This window comes from Oenanthe melanoleuca, chromosome 2, assembly GCF_029582105.1.
Source record: "Oenanthe melanoleuca isolate GR-GAL-2019-014 chromosome 2, OMel1.0, whole genome shotgun sequence".
In the NCBI taxonomy this organism is placed as follows: domain Eukaryota; kingdom Metazoa; phylum Chordata; class Aves; order Passeriformes; family Muscicapidae; genus Oenanthe; species Oenanthe melanoleuca.
In genome coordinates, this window is record NC_079335.1 from 132,768,629 (window position 1) to 132,786,907 (window position 18,279).

The 18,279-nt window shown below is 36.3% G+C and overlaps 1 protein-coding gene across 1 annotated transcript; it reads left to right on the plus strand.

The window, feature by feature from the left end:
* The first annotated feature begins 42 nt into the window (after window positions 1–42).
* On the plus strand, window positions 43–18,279 carry YME1L1 (YME1 like 1 ATPase). The gene is made up of 19 exons (XM_056485721.1): window positions 43–244; window positions 1,689–1,823; window positions 2,625–2,790; window positions 3,684–3,782; window positions 5,199–5,308; window positions 6,339–6,489; window positions 6,582–6,689; window positions 7,499–7,581; window positions 8,404–8,494; window positions 9,245–9,397; window positions 10,724–10,856; window positions 11,338–11,400; window positions 11,862–11,974; window positions 12,315–12,470; window positions 13,249–13,400; window positions 14,302–14,428; window positions 14,502–14,575; window positions 15,204–15,290; window positions 16,485–18,279. Exons 1-19 carry the CDS (start codon window positions 215–217, stop codon window positions 16,626–16,628), a joined length of 2,175 nt encoding a protein of 724 aa, XP_056341696.1. The 5' UTR covers window positions 43–214; the 3' UTR covers window positions 16,629–18,279.

The following is an 18,279-nucleotide window of genomic DNA, read 5'->3' on the forward strand; positions in this document are numbered from 1 at the left end:
GGCTGCGCGGGGCGGCGGCGGCGGCCCGGAAGCTCTTTGGGCTCCCGCCGCTTCCGGGGCGGCTCGGCCCGGTCGGCGCGGCCGCGGGGCGGACATTTCCCGGAGCGGAGCCGCGGGGCCTCCTCAGCCGCCGGCGGCCACAGCGGGCGGGCTCCTGCGGCTGGGCTGGGAGGCGGAAGAGGCGCCTGCGGCCGCCGCCGGCCCCGCCGGGAGGATGTTCTCCTTCTCCACCGTGCAGCCCCAGGTGAGGGGCTGGCGGGGCGCTCCGGTCTCCGGGCCCGCTGTCCGGCGGGGCTCGCTCTGTGTCCGGGCGGAGGCGCTCGGAGGGCCCGGGGATCGCGGGTTGCGGCGGGAGGAGCCGAGTTCCTGCCTGCCACGTTCCCAGGGCTTGGGGCGTCAGCGGGGCCGCAGCGGGGAGAGCAGCGGGTGAGCGGGTGGGGGCTGCGGCCGTGCGGGGTCCGCATCGAGTAAAAATACAGACAAATGGAGGAGAGAGGAAGGGACAGTAAGAGCTTGTGACGAATAAAAGCATTCTGAAATGATGAAATAACCTTAGATGGCGCTTTTTCGTATCTGTTTTTGTAGCAGAAGCAAGGTGTGGTGACGTGTGTTAATACTGTTAAACTGTGCCGTTAATTTTAACGGGTTGTTGTGAAAGCCAAAAGGAAACTATTTAGAAGAGTTAGTGAGGGAAAACCATCGCTAATTTGTCACACAGAACAGTCCGAAAGCAATCGGGAAGGCATCGTTAATTAGGCAGTGAGTCTGATGGGACTGCTGTGTTTTACGGACTTTGATCTGAACTAGTGGTTTTGGTTTTATTTTTGAGTTTTATATTGGTGTGTGATAGTCTGATTCCACAATGGGATTTGATTGTTCTTTCCACATGGAGAATGTGTTTAAAGCTTTCGTTGAAGAAATGGAAGAATTTGTATGTTTCTAGGAATGTGTCATTTTACCGGAGTAAGAAATGCAGATGCAAAGTTTGGTTAGTGGTTGGGATGTTGGCTTTGACCTCTTGAGGCTTTTTGGTTTTACCACAAACTCTGGACAATTAATTATAAGGCAGTTTTCATGTCTGACAGCATTGTCTCTTTTGATCTGTCTAGTCAGCATGAAGATGGTAGTCCTTGCAGTAGGACTATGTTCGTAGACATACCCAGTTATGCTTCAATCAGGTAGTGCAGTTGGGGTTGTGTCCCAGCTCCTTCCTAGTGACGTGTACTGAGTCCCAGGAGGTTCAGAACTGCTGGGGTTATTTGTCCCATATGTTCACAAGAGATGTAGTCATGTCTTAAGAGGAGGAGCTCTGCTAGCTGGTGCACCTGGGTTTCATTGATCCTTAGGCTGAAAGTGTGATCCCAAGGAGGAAAACAAAGGCAACATTTGGGAATAGCTTATAATAATGCAGGAAAAAGTATAGCTAATCCAAATTATAAAAGTATTGCTTTAGAGATGAAAATATGAGCTTTAATCTGTCATACATGCTTAAGCTTTCTTTTTTTTTTTCTCTTTAAAATGAATTATCAGCTAACACTGTGGTGTTGAAGATCATGTGGTTTATAATTAAGTCTTCAGTTAAACAAGGCAGTGTACAAGATATGTAGTTATAAGTTGGAGTTTGGAACAGAAGTATGTTTAAATAGTTTAAGCAAGGCCTTATAAGTCTTTATCTATTTTTTTTCCAGGCTACTGTTCCTCTGAGTCACCTTATCAATGCCTTTCATTCACCAAAGAGCTCCACAACTTCTGGCAGCAAAGCATCCATACAGCCTGTCCAGAGGGACACCTCCCCAGAGCATGATCCTCTGAAGAAGAGTGAGGTATAAAAAGCCTTTTGAAAAAGTGATGGTTTAACGGATATTAGATCTGAATAATAACATTTTTAAGTGAATGTAATATTTGACTGGTCTATAAAATAATGTAATGTGACTAAACAAACCACGGTGTAGAATGTATCTTTTTGGCAGTCAGTGTTTTGCCAGTAAGGATTCTACAAAAATACAATATTTAATTTTAAAAAGAGCTGGTACTTGTCTTAGTAGTTCTTTGCAAATGAAGATAGGATTTCTTTTCATTTCCAGTTTAATGGTTCTTTCTGCAAAGTAGCAGTAAGTTTTCTGTTAATAAAGGCTATATTATCTTTTTATTCTGATTTTTAGCAAAGTTTGTGTCATTATTGCTTGTGAGAAAATGGGGACTGTAACTTCAGATGTGTTGAAGGTTTTTAAGAGATTAAATGGCATTTTTTCATGTTCTGTTTTATTTTTCTGTTAAAATATTTTTCATTATCATTGGGTTTTCTTGCTTTTGACATTGAAAATTTAAACACAGTGCCAAGTAGTATTAGATATTGCCACTTCTCTTTCAACTCATTATTACAAGTTTTGTAGCTAAGCATTTTTTTTGGGAGGAAAACCATGGAATCTCTCAGTAACTGCAGAACCATGGCAATTAGCATAGGTTGTACTGCTCACTACTGTTTTGTGATTCCATTGTTGGGTTTCTTGTGGGGTTTGGTTGGTTTGGATTTTTTCAGTCTGTGTTTGCTTCTGGTGCTACTGGGAAATCTTTTCCCTAGGGTAATCTTACGTGAATTTTGAACATTTATTTCTATTTTTCAGTCTGCATTTAAAAATTTAAGAGATCTGGGATTGTCTGATTTGAAAGCTAACCAGTTTAGAGAGTTGGTGAACAGGCTACTTCCTGGCTACTATACAGAAAACAAAGTCTCCTCACAGTGGCACACGTCATACGTCTCTGCTCAGTCCTTCTTTGAAAATAAGCATGGTATGTTTTGAGTGAAGTGTTTATGAGAGTTAAATTATAAAGGTGAATACAGTTATTCTTTAATCTCTTGTGCTGTAGATAATTTGTAGTTAAACACATTTAATGAAAAGAGTATGAATGCATTTTTTGTTGTATATGGCTTGTCTCTGTAAACTTGGAAAATTTAGAAAATTCAGTGAATTGTTTCTTTGGATTTCAAGGTGGTTGCTGTTAAACTTTTCTGAAGCCAGCAATAGTACAAGTGCATTTCTCTTAATGATGAACCTGACCTGTGAATTTCTCCACCACTTTGTTTTACCAAGATATTAGATTTTGCTAATCTACTTATGTCACAGACATCTCCAGTTTACATTTTTATAATTTTACTTATTTGGTTGCTTGAAGCAATGTTACACAAAGTTATTAATTAGAAAGGAATTCAAGGTGGCAATCTGTTAACACTCCAGGTAGATTGTTTTATTGCTGAAATAAACAAGAGTAGTTTCTTGCAGATGAAGATGTTTTGTTGGAATTAGTCTAAAATGGAGAAAGCCATTGCAGACGCTTAAGAATATATTAGAAAAATAAGTATATAGCTGGCATTTGAGATACTGCTTATATGGTACTGCAGTAGAGAGAAGGAGTGTTAAGAATAATATTGCAGGGCTGCTATTAGAGAAAAAATACTAAATTGCATTGTGTTGTGAGATACAAAAAAGTAGGTCAATGACAATTGTGTGAAAACAAACAAATCGTTGGAAATGCATCAAAGCTTTGATAGATGTTCTGGTAATTTGTTTAATTAAAGATGCCTGGAGTACTGTATTTAAAAAACTAAAAAACTGTGTAAGAAGTAATGTTGAGTTGTCATTTAAGAAAGGGTGTATTTACACTTTGTTGTATCTTTTTTGCAGGTTTTGTGGATGTTTTCAGTACTTTACGCTCATCTTGTTTGTACGGACAACATCCTAATCCCCTCCAAAATTTCTGTTCAGATGTTCGGTGTTGGCCAGGTATAAAGCATTAAACTACACTGGTTTTAGTCTCTATCTGTCTATTCTGGAAAAATATTTTTGCATTTGTTGTAGAGGCATCACTCAAGAAATACCAGTAAGCTTCCAGGAGAAACTTATGTCGATATTAACACTTTAAATCATGTTCACTTGAGTAGTGTGTTTCCAAAATTTAGTAAATACCATGTTGTTCCAAGTTGTCAGTATTTGTGGATCATATTCTTGAAAGACCACAGGTGAACTGGCTATTTTTGAATCAATAAATACGTTGAATTCAGTACTCATCCAGTTGAATTTTCTGAGGGATTTAGTGACTGGCAGCATTAGTGAAAATATAGTCAGTAGTTCAGGAAGTTCAGGTATTGTCCTAAACTCAGTTCTTTGATGCTACCTCTAGGTATATCTGTTTGTATCAAGTGGCAAAGAGAAATTTGACAACATGGAGATAGCCCAGTAATGGTGCAGATTTTAAGCATTTTATATGGGGGAAAGCTGAAGGATCTGAGGTTTTAGTTAGCCAAATAGAGGGCAAAGAGTGATCCAATATCAGTCACCTTTCTCGTGTACACCTCAAAGAAGAGGCAACAATTCCAAGTAAAAGCAAATAAAATACAACCTGTTTGAAAATTTTCACAAGGAGAACGGCTAAGTTCTGAAACAGATTGTCTGGAGAAGTTTGGTTATCTTAACCCTTGGAGATTTTCAAAACTGAGCTGGACAAGGTCCAGAGCTACCTGATCAAATGTTAGACCTTTTTTGAACAAGGCTCAAGGGTCAGCTGTGGAAGTTATTTTTATCCAGTGCTATTCTAAAATAACAAAAAGATTAGTGAAACCAATCTAATTGACTGGCATTGGTATTTATTTTAAAACATAGCAGTGAAAGAAGAAGAATGTTCTTGGCTTGTGGTAAAATGTCCATCACAAGGTTTCTGATGTGGTAGGAGATGACTTAGAGTGCCGTAAGCTCACTGTGATTAAATGGTGTAATTTCTTTTGTCACTTCTGAAGTTAACAGCACGCTGAAGCCATTCCAGATCTCCTCAGGGCACCATATCAGCAGAGCTCACAAAGCATTATTCCCATCCTTCTGGATTTCTGAATATTTCGTGTTTGTCAGCCTGCCTGGATTTAATCGTCTGAATGTCTCCTCTTCCCTGAGTTGGCCAATTAGCTATCATTTACAACATGAACCCAGATTATTTTAACATGAAATTTTATGTGAAACAGTTGGAAGTTTGCTTGCAAGGTCAGACTACAAATAGGGTTTGTGATCACATAACTATCCATTTACAGTAGAGTGGATATATTGGGAATTCCATATTTTTTCATATAATAGTTTCTGAAATTTCTTAAGACTTTTTTTGTGATGATAGTAATGATTATGTTTTAACTTGTTTATTCTTATTACGTAAAGTTTACATACAGACACGGAATTTTAAGACTCTCAGATCAAGAGCAAGACGTCTGCAGTCAACATCTGAACAATTAACAGAACCCAGAAGTTCACTTTCTTCAATTTTGAAGGTACATACAAGTAACGTGAAGTTGTTTTGGGCTTACTCAGACCATCTCTTTCTCTTGAATAAACCTTCAAAATTTACTAAGGGTGTTTTCTTTCACTTGTATGAAAAAATTCTTAATTTTAAACTTGAGCTAATGGCAGTGTATTATTTTTTCTTATTTTTTCTTATTTTTTAATGCATATATTTGTTTCATATATCACCAATAATGACATTATTTGAATTTTTAGAAGAGCAGTATCAGCATATAACTATGGTTTTAACTCTAGAAATAAAATTCTTTATATTCTGTTTCCAAAACATAATATAAACTAAAAATAGCTTCAAGTCAAAGGATTTATTTCTTTAAGTAGAAATAGAGCTATTTTAACGTACAAGAATGTGTGTTTTCAAGTCAGCAGATAATTATCCAAAGCACTGAGGAAAACAATTTAACCTGGGTGCTCCTTGTTTCTAATTGGTTGTACAGAAGTCAGGCTAATTAAGGCTTTTTATTTTACTGTGTGTGTAAATTATCTTTGAACTCTTCCCTTCTTCTAGGCATATGTGGTTTATTTAATCTGTGGGCTAGGTGTACTGTGGATGAAGATAAACCAGGGCTAGCTCCACACAGTGCTGCTCTGAAATTTGACAGGACATATGAGATGTATTTGCTTAAGATCCATCAGAACGATACTTGCAAAGTTATTTTGCGATTGGAAATAAAGCAAGAAGCTTAAGCTAATAATTCCCACTGAATCTAGTGAACAAAGCTGGTTATGTATAGATCTATCTTAGGCTGCATTTTCAGTTTGGAACTGGAATCCAGGAGGGTTCCAAAACAGATTTGCTCAGCAAAAATGGGAATGCCTGTGCTCAAACCACGGGATTTCACACTCAAGCTACTGGTCTGTACCCTTCAACTAATCCAATAGCATGTGAATTACATGCTGTTGTAATTTTATTTTTCTCCTATCACCTGTGTTAGCTAAGTGGTAAGTTAACTATTTATGAAAACTTGATGTATACTAACACTGGTTTGAAAAATATTGCAGGGTTTTATCCTGAGAAAGCGACGAATTGATGTTGAAAACTTAGACACACTAATGAAAACAAAAAACATCCCAGAGGCACACCAGGATGCTTTTAAAACTGGTTTTGCAGAAGGCTTTTTGAAAGCACAGGTATTCCTACAAAAAACGCTTGGTAAGTTGTTTTAATTTACATATCTTGTCTTTGCAATCAGAAGGTAGTTTATTTAAGGCCCGTGTTAAATATGTTTTTATTTTCTTTTACAGATTCCTTAAGAAGATCACGTTTGCTTTCTTTCTTTCTCTTTGTTCTTTGTTTTTATCTTGCTATATATTCGTCATTTTTACCTGGAAAAGGTTCCTTTTCCGATGCTGGTTAGTTAACTTTTTTTACCACACTGTTTCACTTGTGTTGTTTTTTTCCAGCAGGTTTAGCATAAATTAAATATGTTTTGACATTGATTGTTTTTTATTAGTACACTGAAAAGTTATCCTCAGAGATATTTACTGCTTCTAGCTACAGCCTTTCAGATGACAATGTGACAAAACATTTATGAAGACAAAAATGTTCTGTGTCGGTATAATTACTTTATTTCTTTTGGTAAAGCAGTTACATGGAACCAGAGAAGTCAGACAGGTCACCAGTTATGTATTTGTCTTTCAATTTAAATGTTGTGTTATCTAGCTTAGCTGTAGGCAAGATGGTTTGACTTTTCAGTCTGTAATTGCAGACTAGTTTATAGCAACTAGGGACTTCTGTTGCTAAACTGCCATCTTAAGAAATCTATTGGAAATAATGGAACAATCAAAAGGCTGAGCTACTGTAACTGGAGATAGTCAACTTGATGCTAAGTTAGCAACTGAGTCTCAGTAAAGTTAGGATATGTATAGAAACGTTGAGGGAGAAGTTCTGGCTTTGTGTGTATGCTTGTGGATGAAGAGCTTTCTGTACTACACATGACTGAAAAGCATATCACTAAATTAATTGCAAATATTTAAAAAATTTTTTTTTAAACATAAATCTTATTCCTGCTGGACGCTTGTAAATGAACACATGCCCTGCTAAAAGGGCAGGTGTAAGGTCAGTGTGTCTTTCTGGCTTGCAGTCAGGTGCAGCACTCAGTCTTGTAATGAAATGACATTGTGTATAAATTTGTTGTTCGTCATCTGCTGTTTGCTCTTAGTACGCTTTCGAACATCAAGTATCTTTGATGCAGCAGTTGATCCAATCCAGTTGAAAAACGTCACCTTCGAACATGTTAAAGGGGTAAGAGCAAAAGTAAAATGTGTGCAAGTTCTTGTTTTAGTCTGATGTTTAATAATCATCATGAATATCTTACTCTGTTCAAGAATTTCTTTGTATGAACTGAAGCTTTATCAGCATTGGCCACTCCAAGATGAAGGAAGGTTTTAACCACTCTTTTTCTAGTTTGTTTTTGTGGCATTTAATATCTTATAAAATGTGCACTCTCCACTTGTTGAATAACATTTTTAAAGACTATAATAGCAAATGGCAGGCCATAAATATCAATATTAACCTACCTTTTGCAGAAGTTAATTGGTACAAGATGATAATGCCAGTTGATTTGTTTCCCCTTAGTACCATATTTTGCAAATAGTGTTTTTAGGACAGGAGATACAGAGATTCCCAGAAAGAAGTGGGTGTGTCACTGCTGATGGGATACCTCTATTTTTTTCTGTTCAATTATTCTTTGACTGTTAGTGGCAAAAATAAGGACCTCCCCTTTCCTTCCCCTTGGACAAATACATAGAATTAATCTCTTTTTAATTAATAAGACTAATATTTTTATGTAGAAGTTTTCATTTTGTATTTATTTCTTTGGTTGGATCTGGTCTTGAACTGTTTGGTTGTTCCTTCACTGTTACTAAGTTTACCGTTTGCTTAGACCTGCAAACAGTTCTAGGATAGGTTGAATTAAATATCCACACAAATTCTGTGGTACACTTTAATCTTATTGTGTTTTTGATCAATGCGCAATTAGGGACTTAATCTCTAATGCAAAACTTTAAAAAATGTGCAGTAATTTATAAATGCTTAGCTATATCTGTGGCGTGGTTTCATTTACAGGTTGAAGAAGCTAAGCAGGAATTGCAAGAAGTTGTGGAATTTCTGAAAAACCCTCACAAATTTACTGTATTAGGAGGTAAACTTCCAAAAGGTAAGAATTGTTCCTCAGCAGGAGTGAAAAACCTGTGTAGCCATGGCTGTGAGGCATGTTCTGTCCTGAGTGACTACTTTAAAGCCTAGTTTCTTATTATTTCTTCATGTATTATGCAAATGAATGTCTTAGGGTTAGGCAAAATTTAGTGTGCCTTCTTCAGTTATTGAACTAATAAACGATAGTACTTTGTCCTGTAATGCAGGGGGGTTTATTAACAGAACTTTTAAAAGGATTTTATTTTTTCCTTGTGGCACTGCTTTAGGTAGTTCAGAAGCAAGTGTTTTCATGTAAAAGGATGATTAAGATCATAATGGAAATTCACGTGAATCTGAAATGTGTAGATAGGAGAAATGTGTTACGTGTTAGTGCTCTACACTGTTTAAAGATGGTTACTTGGAAGGGTTAAATTTAAAAAAAAAGATTCTATAGAAACATCCTGGAAAATGTCAGTTTGAAGCAATCACTGGTAGGGGTTCAGCTGCTGAACTCAGCAGTAAATCTGCAGAATACTTCAGGCTTCTGTTTTGATGGTCTTACAAGTCTTTGTTGTTGTTTAAATATGGATCAAATTGTATCTAGATTTGTTGCAAGGAAAATCCTTCAGACTGGCTGTAGTGAGCAGTACCTGAAATGGGATCTTAACAGCTTTTTAGAGCCAAGTGTACATTACTTCTTCTAATGCATGGAAGAAACTAGTCATATAAGAAGACTGTATGGATGTGTTGGTTTTGTTGGGGTTTCTTTTAGGCATTTTGTTAGTTGGACCACCTGGTACTGGCAAGACGCTTCTTGCGCGGGCTGTGGCTGGCGAAGCGGATGTTCCGTTTTATTACGCGTCCGGGTCAGAGTTCGATGAGATGTTTGTTGGAGTGGGAGCCAGTCGCATCCGGAGCCTGTTCAGTAAGTTCAGTGTTCCTGGGTCTCAAATCTTTTCACTTGCAAGGTTAAGTATTCAGTGTTGTTTACATGGCTTGATTAGTTGCAGTTCTGGTTACTGGAAAGTAGTAGTGTATGAGGCTAATAAACAAAGCTTGAATTGTGTAGGTAAATGTCACAATTCTGTGAGCATCAGTTAACTAACTGTAGAATCTTCCTAATCATCACATGAAATTATAGCTAAACTTATAATTGGATTTTACAATGGTCCCAGGGAGAAGTAGTAATTTAATTAGAAATGTAATGTTCTATAAACTCAGTTGAATATTTGATGTTGTAACTTACTTAGTCATACATAAATTGTTGTAAATTTGAATTGTAAATTTATGATAAAAAACTTGTGTTAACCTTCTCAGTTACTGCCCTCATATTTAGATATTTTTTACTGTGATTTAAAGCTTTATGGCATCGTGACATGAAAATAAGCTGAGATTTCCTTTCTCAGACCCATCAACAAGCTCAGGATAAAAAGGACATGATAACAGAACTTTCAAAACTAATGTTAAATTTTATAACTTTCACAGGAGAGAATTCCTATTTTCAGTGTGAAAATATTGGGGAGGAGAAAATCCAGCTTCCCTCTTAAATGAAAGATTGATAGGGTCAAATATATACAATGTACAAAGTAGTTTGCATTGGTAGAAAAAATGGAACTTCACATGGATGGGATGCAAAATAAAATACATATAGTATTAAAATGCATTTCCTTCTGTTGACAACAGAAATGTAGATGCCTGACTTGTACATTAATGTTACAGATATGTCTGGAGGGGTGAGATGAATTGTGTCTTGTTGGTATGCATGTACCAATTGATGATCTTCACATTTATTACTGCATTTTTATTTTGTGTTTTAATACCTGCAAACTCGAGTGTGAACCCTCCACTGTAACATAACAAGCAAGTTCTATTAAAGTAAATTAGTGTTGAGACCCATCACATTTCATATTGTTTTTATTTAATAGGCAAATATTCTCTACCAAGGCTATAAAATAAACTCTTGTAGGATGTTCATACAAAATACAACAATTTGGTAGTTTATTTTACTAGTGATTTCTTGTAGCATGGTAAGAATAAGCTGATGAGGAGATAAAAAGAATCAAGATTCTATCTTGCCATTTCAAAAATCTATTTCTTTTTTTTTAGGCTAAAAGCAAGACAGTTTTGGTGATGCCTAATAGAACACTTTATAATGCAAGAACAACAGAAACTGTAGAATCCTAAACTGCCTGATGCACTGTGTGTTTCTTTGTGTGGTTCAAGGCTCCTTCTGCTCTTTTCCTTTTGTCAGGGGAAGCAAAAGCAAATGCACCTTGTGTTATTTTCATTGATGAACTGGACTCTGTTGGTGGGAAGAGAATTGAATCTCCGATGCACCCCTATTCAAGACAGACCATTAATCAACTCCTTGCTGAAATGGATGGGTAAATATATGGATTCTGAGGGCACAGAAGGTGCCTGATGGACTGGTATTTTGAATATGTGATTGAAGTTTTTCTTCTTGACAGGTTTGAAATTTTGTGTAATGTTTTGTAATGCTTTTAAGGATATATATATATTTAATATGCTTTTATGGTTATTTTTCTAGTACTGCCAACAGCAGCATTAATAGACTTATTGTGAAGAATATAGAAGCTTTTGAGTTGTATTTGCACAATAGCTGCTGTTTATTTTAAAGAGTTGCTCAGTTTTTAACCTGGTTATATATCTAAAGGAAGAAGCTCCACACAGATTAGGCCAGGTTTTTAACCAGTTGCTGGGTTAAACGTGGTCATTCTTGGATCACATGTTGTACTGTGAAAGCATGTTTTTCACTGGCCAATGAGGTCAGTAGCAGTAGTTACTGGCAAAATGGTAAATTCTGTGTCCAGAAAAACAGTAATTCACACCTTGTTTTCCACACAGCTTTAAACCAAATGAAGGTGTTGTTATTATTGGTGCAACAAACTTCCCTGAAGCATTAGACAAGTGAGTATAATGCATTGCTTGTTTTACAGACCATGCAGTGAAAAACCCTCCAACAAAACCAAGTTGTTTGTGATAATCTTTAAGTATTACAGTGGCATAGCTGGAGTTTCCCAGCTTAGAAAGAATGTGTATTGACCAGTTTTTAGCATTTAACAGGCAGCAGAGTTAAATATAGAGAAATAATTAATGTTTCTAAGCATTTCAAATTTCTGGAAGTTTTTCAGATAAATTGATAAGCTGCATTCCTTGTTCACAGCGCAAAATTTTCAAATGCACAAAACCCTTTAAAATGAGTTGCCAGTAAATATCTTTCATTTGTCTTTTTACAATCAGATAAGAGAAACATATTATTTGCATATGTGCATGAGACAATCTGTATATGGATTTTTATTCTTGGATATATGCTAGTAAGTTTATTGCAGTATTTTTGAATCAATGTACTAAATTGTCATTTCCTTTAGTGCTCTAATACGCCCTGGTCGCTTTGATATGCAAGTTACTGTTCCCAAGCCTGATGTAAGAGGTCGCACGGAAATTCTGAAGTGGTACCTTAATAAAATCAAGTATGACCCATGTAAGTAAATATTTTATTGTAGTATATGTTATGTAACAGTTTTTATACTGGATCAGCCCCTCATGTTAGTTCTTTATTCCATGGGCAGTTTTGGCTTTACTGTGTCAATAAAGAACACAAAAATTCTTTCATATGTAATGTTTCTCTCTAAGAGTTCAGAGCGTCTTGAGAATTAAGTTTAATTTCTATTAAAGCTGTTTGTTTATTTGTTGTTTTTTTTTTGTTTTGATTTGTTTAATAGAATTTTTTAATAGAATATTATTCTTGCTTAAAATTTCAGGAGCAATAGGGACTCTAACAACAAAATGGTTTTGTTGTGGTTCTTTTTCTTCCCCTGCAGCTGTTGATCCAGAAATAATTGCACGAGGCACAGTAGGATTTTCTGGAGCAGAGCTTGAAAATCTTGTAAATCAAGCTGCCTTAAAGGCAGCTGTTGATGGAAAAGATATGGTAACCATGAAAGAACTAGAATTCTCCAAGGACAAAATTCTGATGGGTAGGATTTTATACAAAAGACTTACATGCATCTTAAATATACAGAGCTTTTCTTGTTTGATGAAGATGTTTACATGGAAATGAGGAAGCTTTTATGGTGTTGTTTTTTGGATTGTTGCATTGTGGTGTTTTGTTTGTTGGTTTGTTTTTTTGTTTCTCTTTCATTTTTTTTTTTCTAATGTGGAGTTTGGGTTGGTTTTTTTATTGTTTGTTTGTATGGATTTTTTTTTTAACAAATAAAGTTTCCTGTTAGCTCTTTCTGATTAGAACCTTTTCAGACCAGAAAGTAGTATGTAAAATCTGGTGGGGAATACATTCTTTAAAATTTCATACCATTTTTAAAGTTAAAAATGCTGCATGTCATACTTCAGCCTGGAGAGAGACACAGACTTGATTTCTTATCCTTCCCCTACCTATGACCAGAAACCTGGAAGTTCTGTTTAACTTCTCACGTGGTAGCACAAATCTTAAACATCTTCGACATAACCACTGTAAATCTGGTCTGTTTGTGCTTGAGAGAAGAAATGGAATTTTCTCAGATACTTAGACTGCATTTTAAATCTATTACTTTAAAAGCACTTGTCTGTAGGATATGTTTTCACTTATGGGTTCACTTTTAGCCATTAAAATCTGACTCATAAACATTTTGCACTTAAGCATTAGTTCCCTTAGATCACGTGCTGTTCTCAGCTGCTTTGTTCTCTTTTTGAGTGTATGTAATGTGTGGATTGTGGTGGCCAGCTGTACAAAAAGGTTAATTTGATGTTCCTCTGTTTAAGGACCTGAGCGTAGAAGCGTAGAAATTGATGAGAAGAACAAAACCATCACAGCTTACCATGAGTCTGGACATGCAATCATTGCCTATTACACCAAGGATGCAATGCCAATCAACAAGGCCACAATCATGACACGAGGAACAATGCTGGGACATGTGAGTGTTTCTTCATCCAGCTTTTTTAGGATTTTTTAAGTGTTATTTAGTTTATTAATGTTTCTTTATTTAGTTTTATTTTTATGTTGGTTTGGTGGTGTATAGGAATTTGTAACAATTGTATTTGCTGTGATTATGTTAATGAATATTTTAGTCTGTTGAAATACTCAGTTATGAGCAATCCCTTGGAAAACCCAAGGTCATCTTTGCTGTGTGATAAAAAGCTTTCTTTTGTCATTTTGTAATAAATTACTGTGCACTGGTATAACAGCTCACATGTACAAGGAAAGAGAAATAAAAATAAGTTTGGTTCTGCTGCTGTTGAAATAGCACCCAATAGCAAAATTTTGAAGAACATATAAAAGACTGGAAGGTAGAAGCTCAACTGTACTTTTAACACAAATATGCTATGTTCTTTGTCCGGTTTATCTTTTATAAACTTCATTGGTTACCTGTCTTTTTTTTTTGCATAAATATCCATAAGTTTTTCTATCTTTCCTTTATCTACCAAGCATTTGAACAGAAAAATATTTTTATTATGTCTCTTCCTGTTCAATTTTTTCAAGTTAATGTGTTCAGTTAATGAAAACCATTGGTCTGAATTCTCTGGGATTTGTACTCAGTTCAAATGTAAGAAATAAGGAGAAACTGATAGAATGGGTTGTTCTGTTTCTTCTGGCAGTAGGTATAAGTTACTCACGTTGATGGGGTGCTCAGGGTGTTTCAGTGCTTCGACTGAGCACCTCCAAGCAATCCTGATAAATGCATATACTAGAGGCAGGCCAGAGCATGTGAAGTGTTACATAAAATCTTTATCTGCTTCAGATATAAGCAAGAATATTTTTGAGATTACTTCAGTACTTCAGTTTTTGTTACCTGACCACTGTTCTGTATGTTACAGGTATCTTTGCTTCCAGAAAATGACAGATGGAGTGAAACTAGATCCCAGTTGCTCGCACAGATGGATGTCTGTATGGGAGGAAGAGTAGCAGAAGAGCTCATATTTGGAAGTGATCACATCACAACAGGTCAGCTGATTGGTAAAGAGTTTTTGATCAAGGCTGTGGGCTGGCATGTAACTTAGATCTGTTTGCTCTCTAGGTGCTTCCAGTGATTTTGACAATGCTACTAAAATTGCAAAACTGATGGTGACTCGATTTGGAATGAGTGAGAAGGTAGTATCATCAATCCTTTAATATTTATATGGAGCAAAATCAAGTTATATTCTATAGCTAAAGCTAGTTGTCTGTCAGTGATCTCTGAGATTAGGGTAAGTAGTTTTCACAAAGAGTAAGCTTTATGACCTGGTCTGCTATAGAGAGCTCTGCTAGAAAATGTGTATAATTTACAGTTTAAAAAAATACCTCACAGGGTTTTCACTTCAAAATTGCCTTAAAAATTACTAGTATCTTCAAGAAATTGTTATAATAAAGCCAGACACTTTGGAATTGAGGATAATTCTGCATCTGGGAGGGCAAAGGTAGTAACAACAGTGAGTTTTCTAGACTTTCTTTAGAAGCTTCTTCAGTCATGTTGATTGTCCATCAAATATTAGTAGTCTAGACATTTTGGTTTTTAAGTGCCTAATTAGGATCTTTACTGTGACCTCTTGAAACAGAATTCTGCAGTAACTATATAGTTGATGAATAGGCTTCTTGTTTTGTTTCTGCTTAAAGCACTTCAGCACGTATTTGACTCGTGATTTTGTTTGCATGCAGAAGCAATAGGTGCTGAAACTGTTAGAGAGTTTTATGTGTATGACTGCAGCAGTGGCAAGATAAAGATATTTTTGTTGTTGTTTAGCTTGGTGTTATGACCTACAGTGATACGGGGAAAGTCAGCCCTGAAACCCAGTCTGCAATTGAACAGGAAGTGAGGACACTCCTACGGGTAAGAGCCATTCCCCCTCCACACTCCTATGTCTGAGATGAATTGAACACCTGCTTGCTTGCTTAATTCATTTAAGTAATGTATGCTGGTGAAAATACACAAGTGGATGGAAGTGTTCAGTATTTAATGTACCTGCAACTTTGAATCTCTGCATATCAAAACTTGGTGGTGATTGTCATGAACAAGTAGTGTAAATCAAGTTGGTGGCTTTGGTCTCTTTAATACAGTCTTTAACACTTCTCTTATATTTGGTCAGGATTTGTATTTTTCCTGTTCAATTCACAGGAAAAGTATGGCTACAGATTGTTTTAGTATAGATGTGGATGTTTTATGTTCCTTTTACATTTCATAACTCCCAAGATAAGTAATTTTGTATAAAATCACAGGAATGGCTGTATCAGATAAGAGTGTTTCCTTCAGTATCCTCTTCCTCATGGTGATCAGATGCTTAGGGAAATTTGTAACATTTGATAATCACTGAACTTACTGATTACTGTTCTGGTAATCTGACTTAGTTTGGTATAGGTAGTTACAGGTCCAGGAGTATTACTTATATTGTAACATTTAAATGAATAATATTTTTCTGTAGTTGTTTTTGACCTGACTTGGCCTTGTGAGAGCTACCAGGGTAGAACCAAAAGTTGAAGCTGGTAATGCTGGTAGTGTGCGTCTACTTGAAGCAATTGGTGACTTTCAGTAGTTGGTAGCTTTCAGCTTTCTAAAACTACATAGTACTTTGAGTTTTGTAAATATTAAAAAAATGCTAGTCTTTGGGGAACAATCTGTGAATACTGTAGCTTTGCTCATAGTGCAAAAAAATTTGTTAGAAAAATCAGGATGGTTTCAAATCTAGTAAGTCTTTTCTAAGTCATATGTAACAATACTAAGGTTTGTTCTCAGGATTTTGTTTGATTTTATTTTTATCCCTACTTGTGCAAAATGCACAGGTGGCATAAAGTGTTTGGTTGTTTTTCATGAATTATGCCAGCTATATTTTAAAGCCTTGTTAGTCAGGAGCTGTGCTAGTTTAGAAATGTAAGGCACAACTTTAAATGTTTGTCTCAAGCTGGAAACAATTCTTGAAATAGAATCTTGCTGTTGGTTTTTTTTTGGTTTTTTGTTTTGTTTTGTTTTTTTGTTTTTTTGTTTTTTTGTAAAGTCTTAAAATCTCCTTCTACCTGTTCTTCAAATTAGGACTCCTATGAGCGAGCAAAGAACATCCTGAAGACTCATGCAAAAGAACACAAGAATTTAGCAGAAGCTTTATTGAAATATGAGACTTTGGATGCCAAAGAAATCCAAATTGTTCTAGAGGGGAAAAAACTAGAAGTAAGATGATAACTTCTGGAATACATAACATAATACATAATTTGAAGAATGTACATCTAGCAATGCAGTAGTCCTTCGCAGCATAGCCTTTTTTTCTCTTCCTGACGTGTGTATGGCCTTAGTGTCACTTTAATATTAGTCTGTCTCTTGTGAGCTTCTGTTACTCATCTATCTGTTGTGTCTCATCCGAATAAGACACAAAATAAAGCAAGTTCCTCATCCTCTGCTCCTTATACTCTTCGCACAAGAAGTTATTCAGAAGGGTAAATCTCAGGGTTTAATTCAGCATTTTGATTCAATCAAATGTGTTGAAGCTGAGAAGAAAAACATGCAAATCCAGGTATGTGTTGGCACAGCTTCCTGGACCGTGCTGCTACATGTGTGTTTGAAGTGAGAGCCCACAATATGTGCTCTGGGGTGTATTACAGAGAGTGACAGACTGAGGTGTAAAGCAGTGATATGTCATGTAGCTATTGCTCATACTCTGTTTGAGGTTAGAGACCACTGTTAAAGACTTCTTATTTAGAAATGTCACAAAACATCTCAAAGAATGAACAAGCTACATTGTGGGAGCACCATGCTAGACAAAAACTGTTAGTGGTCACGTTTCTGCTACTCTTGGGGGAAAATACACACATGTATGGCTGGGAGAAAAATTTTAATGCAAAAACAACAGGCTAAATGTGTCTAAGCCTCTTTGGACCATGCTTTGGGTAGAACCATAGCAGGGATAAGAGAAATACCTGTGACCTCTGATGTGCTGCTGACAGGTTTCTTAAAATTTTTATTACTGCAGTAGACAGATGACAGTTCTGATGACAGTGATTTTACACTGCTGGAGATTCTACAGAACCAGTTTCTATTAATACCCTGTACGGGCATTTGATAATCCAACAGATAATCTCTTTGAAGAGGACAACATTGCTCACTGAAGAGTAGTTCAGAAAATGTTTGAAGCATGTTTTGTTTCAAATAACATTCCCAGTTCTGTTCTATGGTAGAAATAGAGAAATAAAACCTTTTCTTTCAACCCTTACAGAAACCTCGGGAAATTCCAAGAAAATACAAAAAAAGGTTTTGAAAACGAGCAGTTTCCAATCAAGTGGAAGTGATGGGTAGCAATTATATGCCAGTATTCCTCTGATCTCATGGAACTGGTTTTTAGGAATAACACATCTTGATCATAATCCTTCTGTACAATCAGTTGTAGCGTTGTGGGATTACAAGCTTCTGTTGCAGAGAGGGCATGTATTAGCATCTTATGTTCAGAATTACCATACTTTGACATTAAAATGGGCTGGTGCCAATAAATGTGAATGGAAACAGGGAGCTACACCTAAAACTAGAAGTAACATAGTATTTTAGAATTTTTGAGTGTAATGCTTGATTATAACCTAGTTTTTTTAGTAAGAGCACATGCTTTTCTTTTTCCCTTTCAAAACAAGATCAATTTTCTCTTTGCCTGTTTTTGTCAGCTTACTCTAGTGGCATCCCACTCAGTGTGGGAGAACTTCCAAATGTTATAAAACAGTATAAGGAAATGTCTAAGCTGACTAGTTACAGTTGTACATGTATTTCAGAAATATGCCAACAAAAACAGAAATATACTGCATATTTGGCATCTGTTTTTGGAGTAATAAAGGTTAATTTTAATTACGCA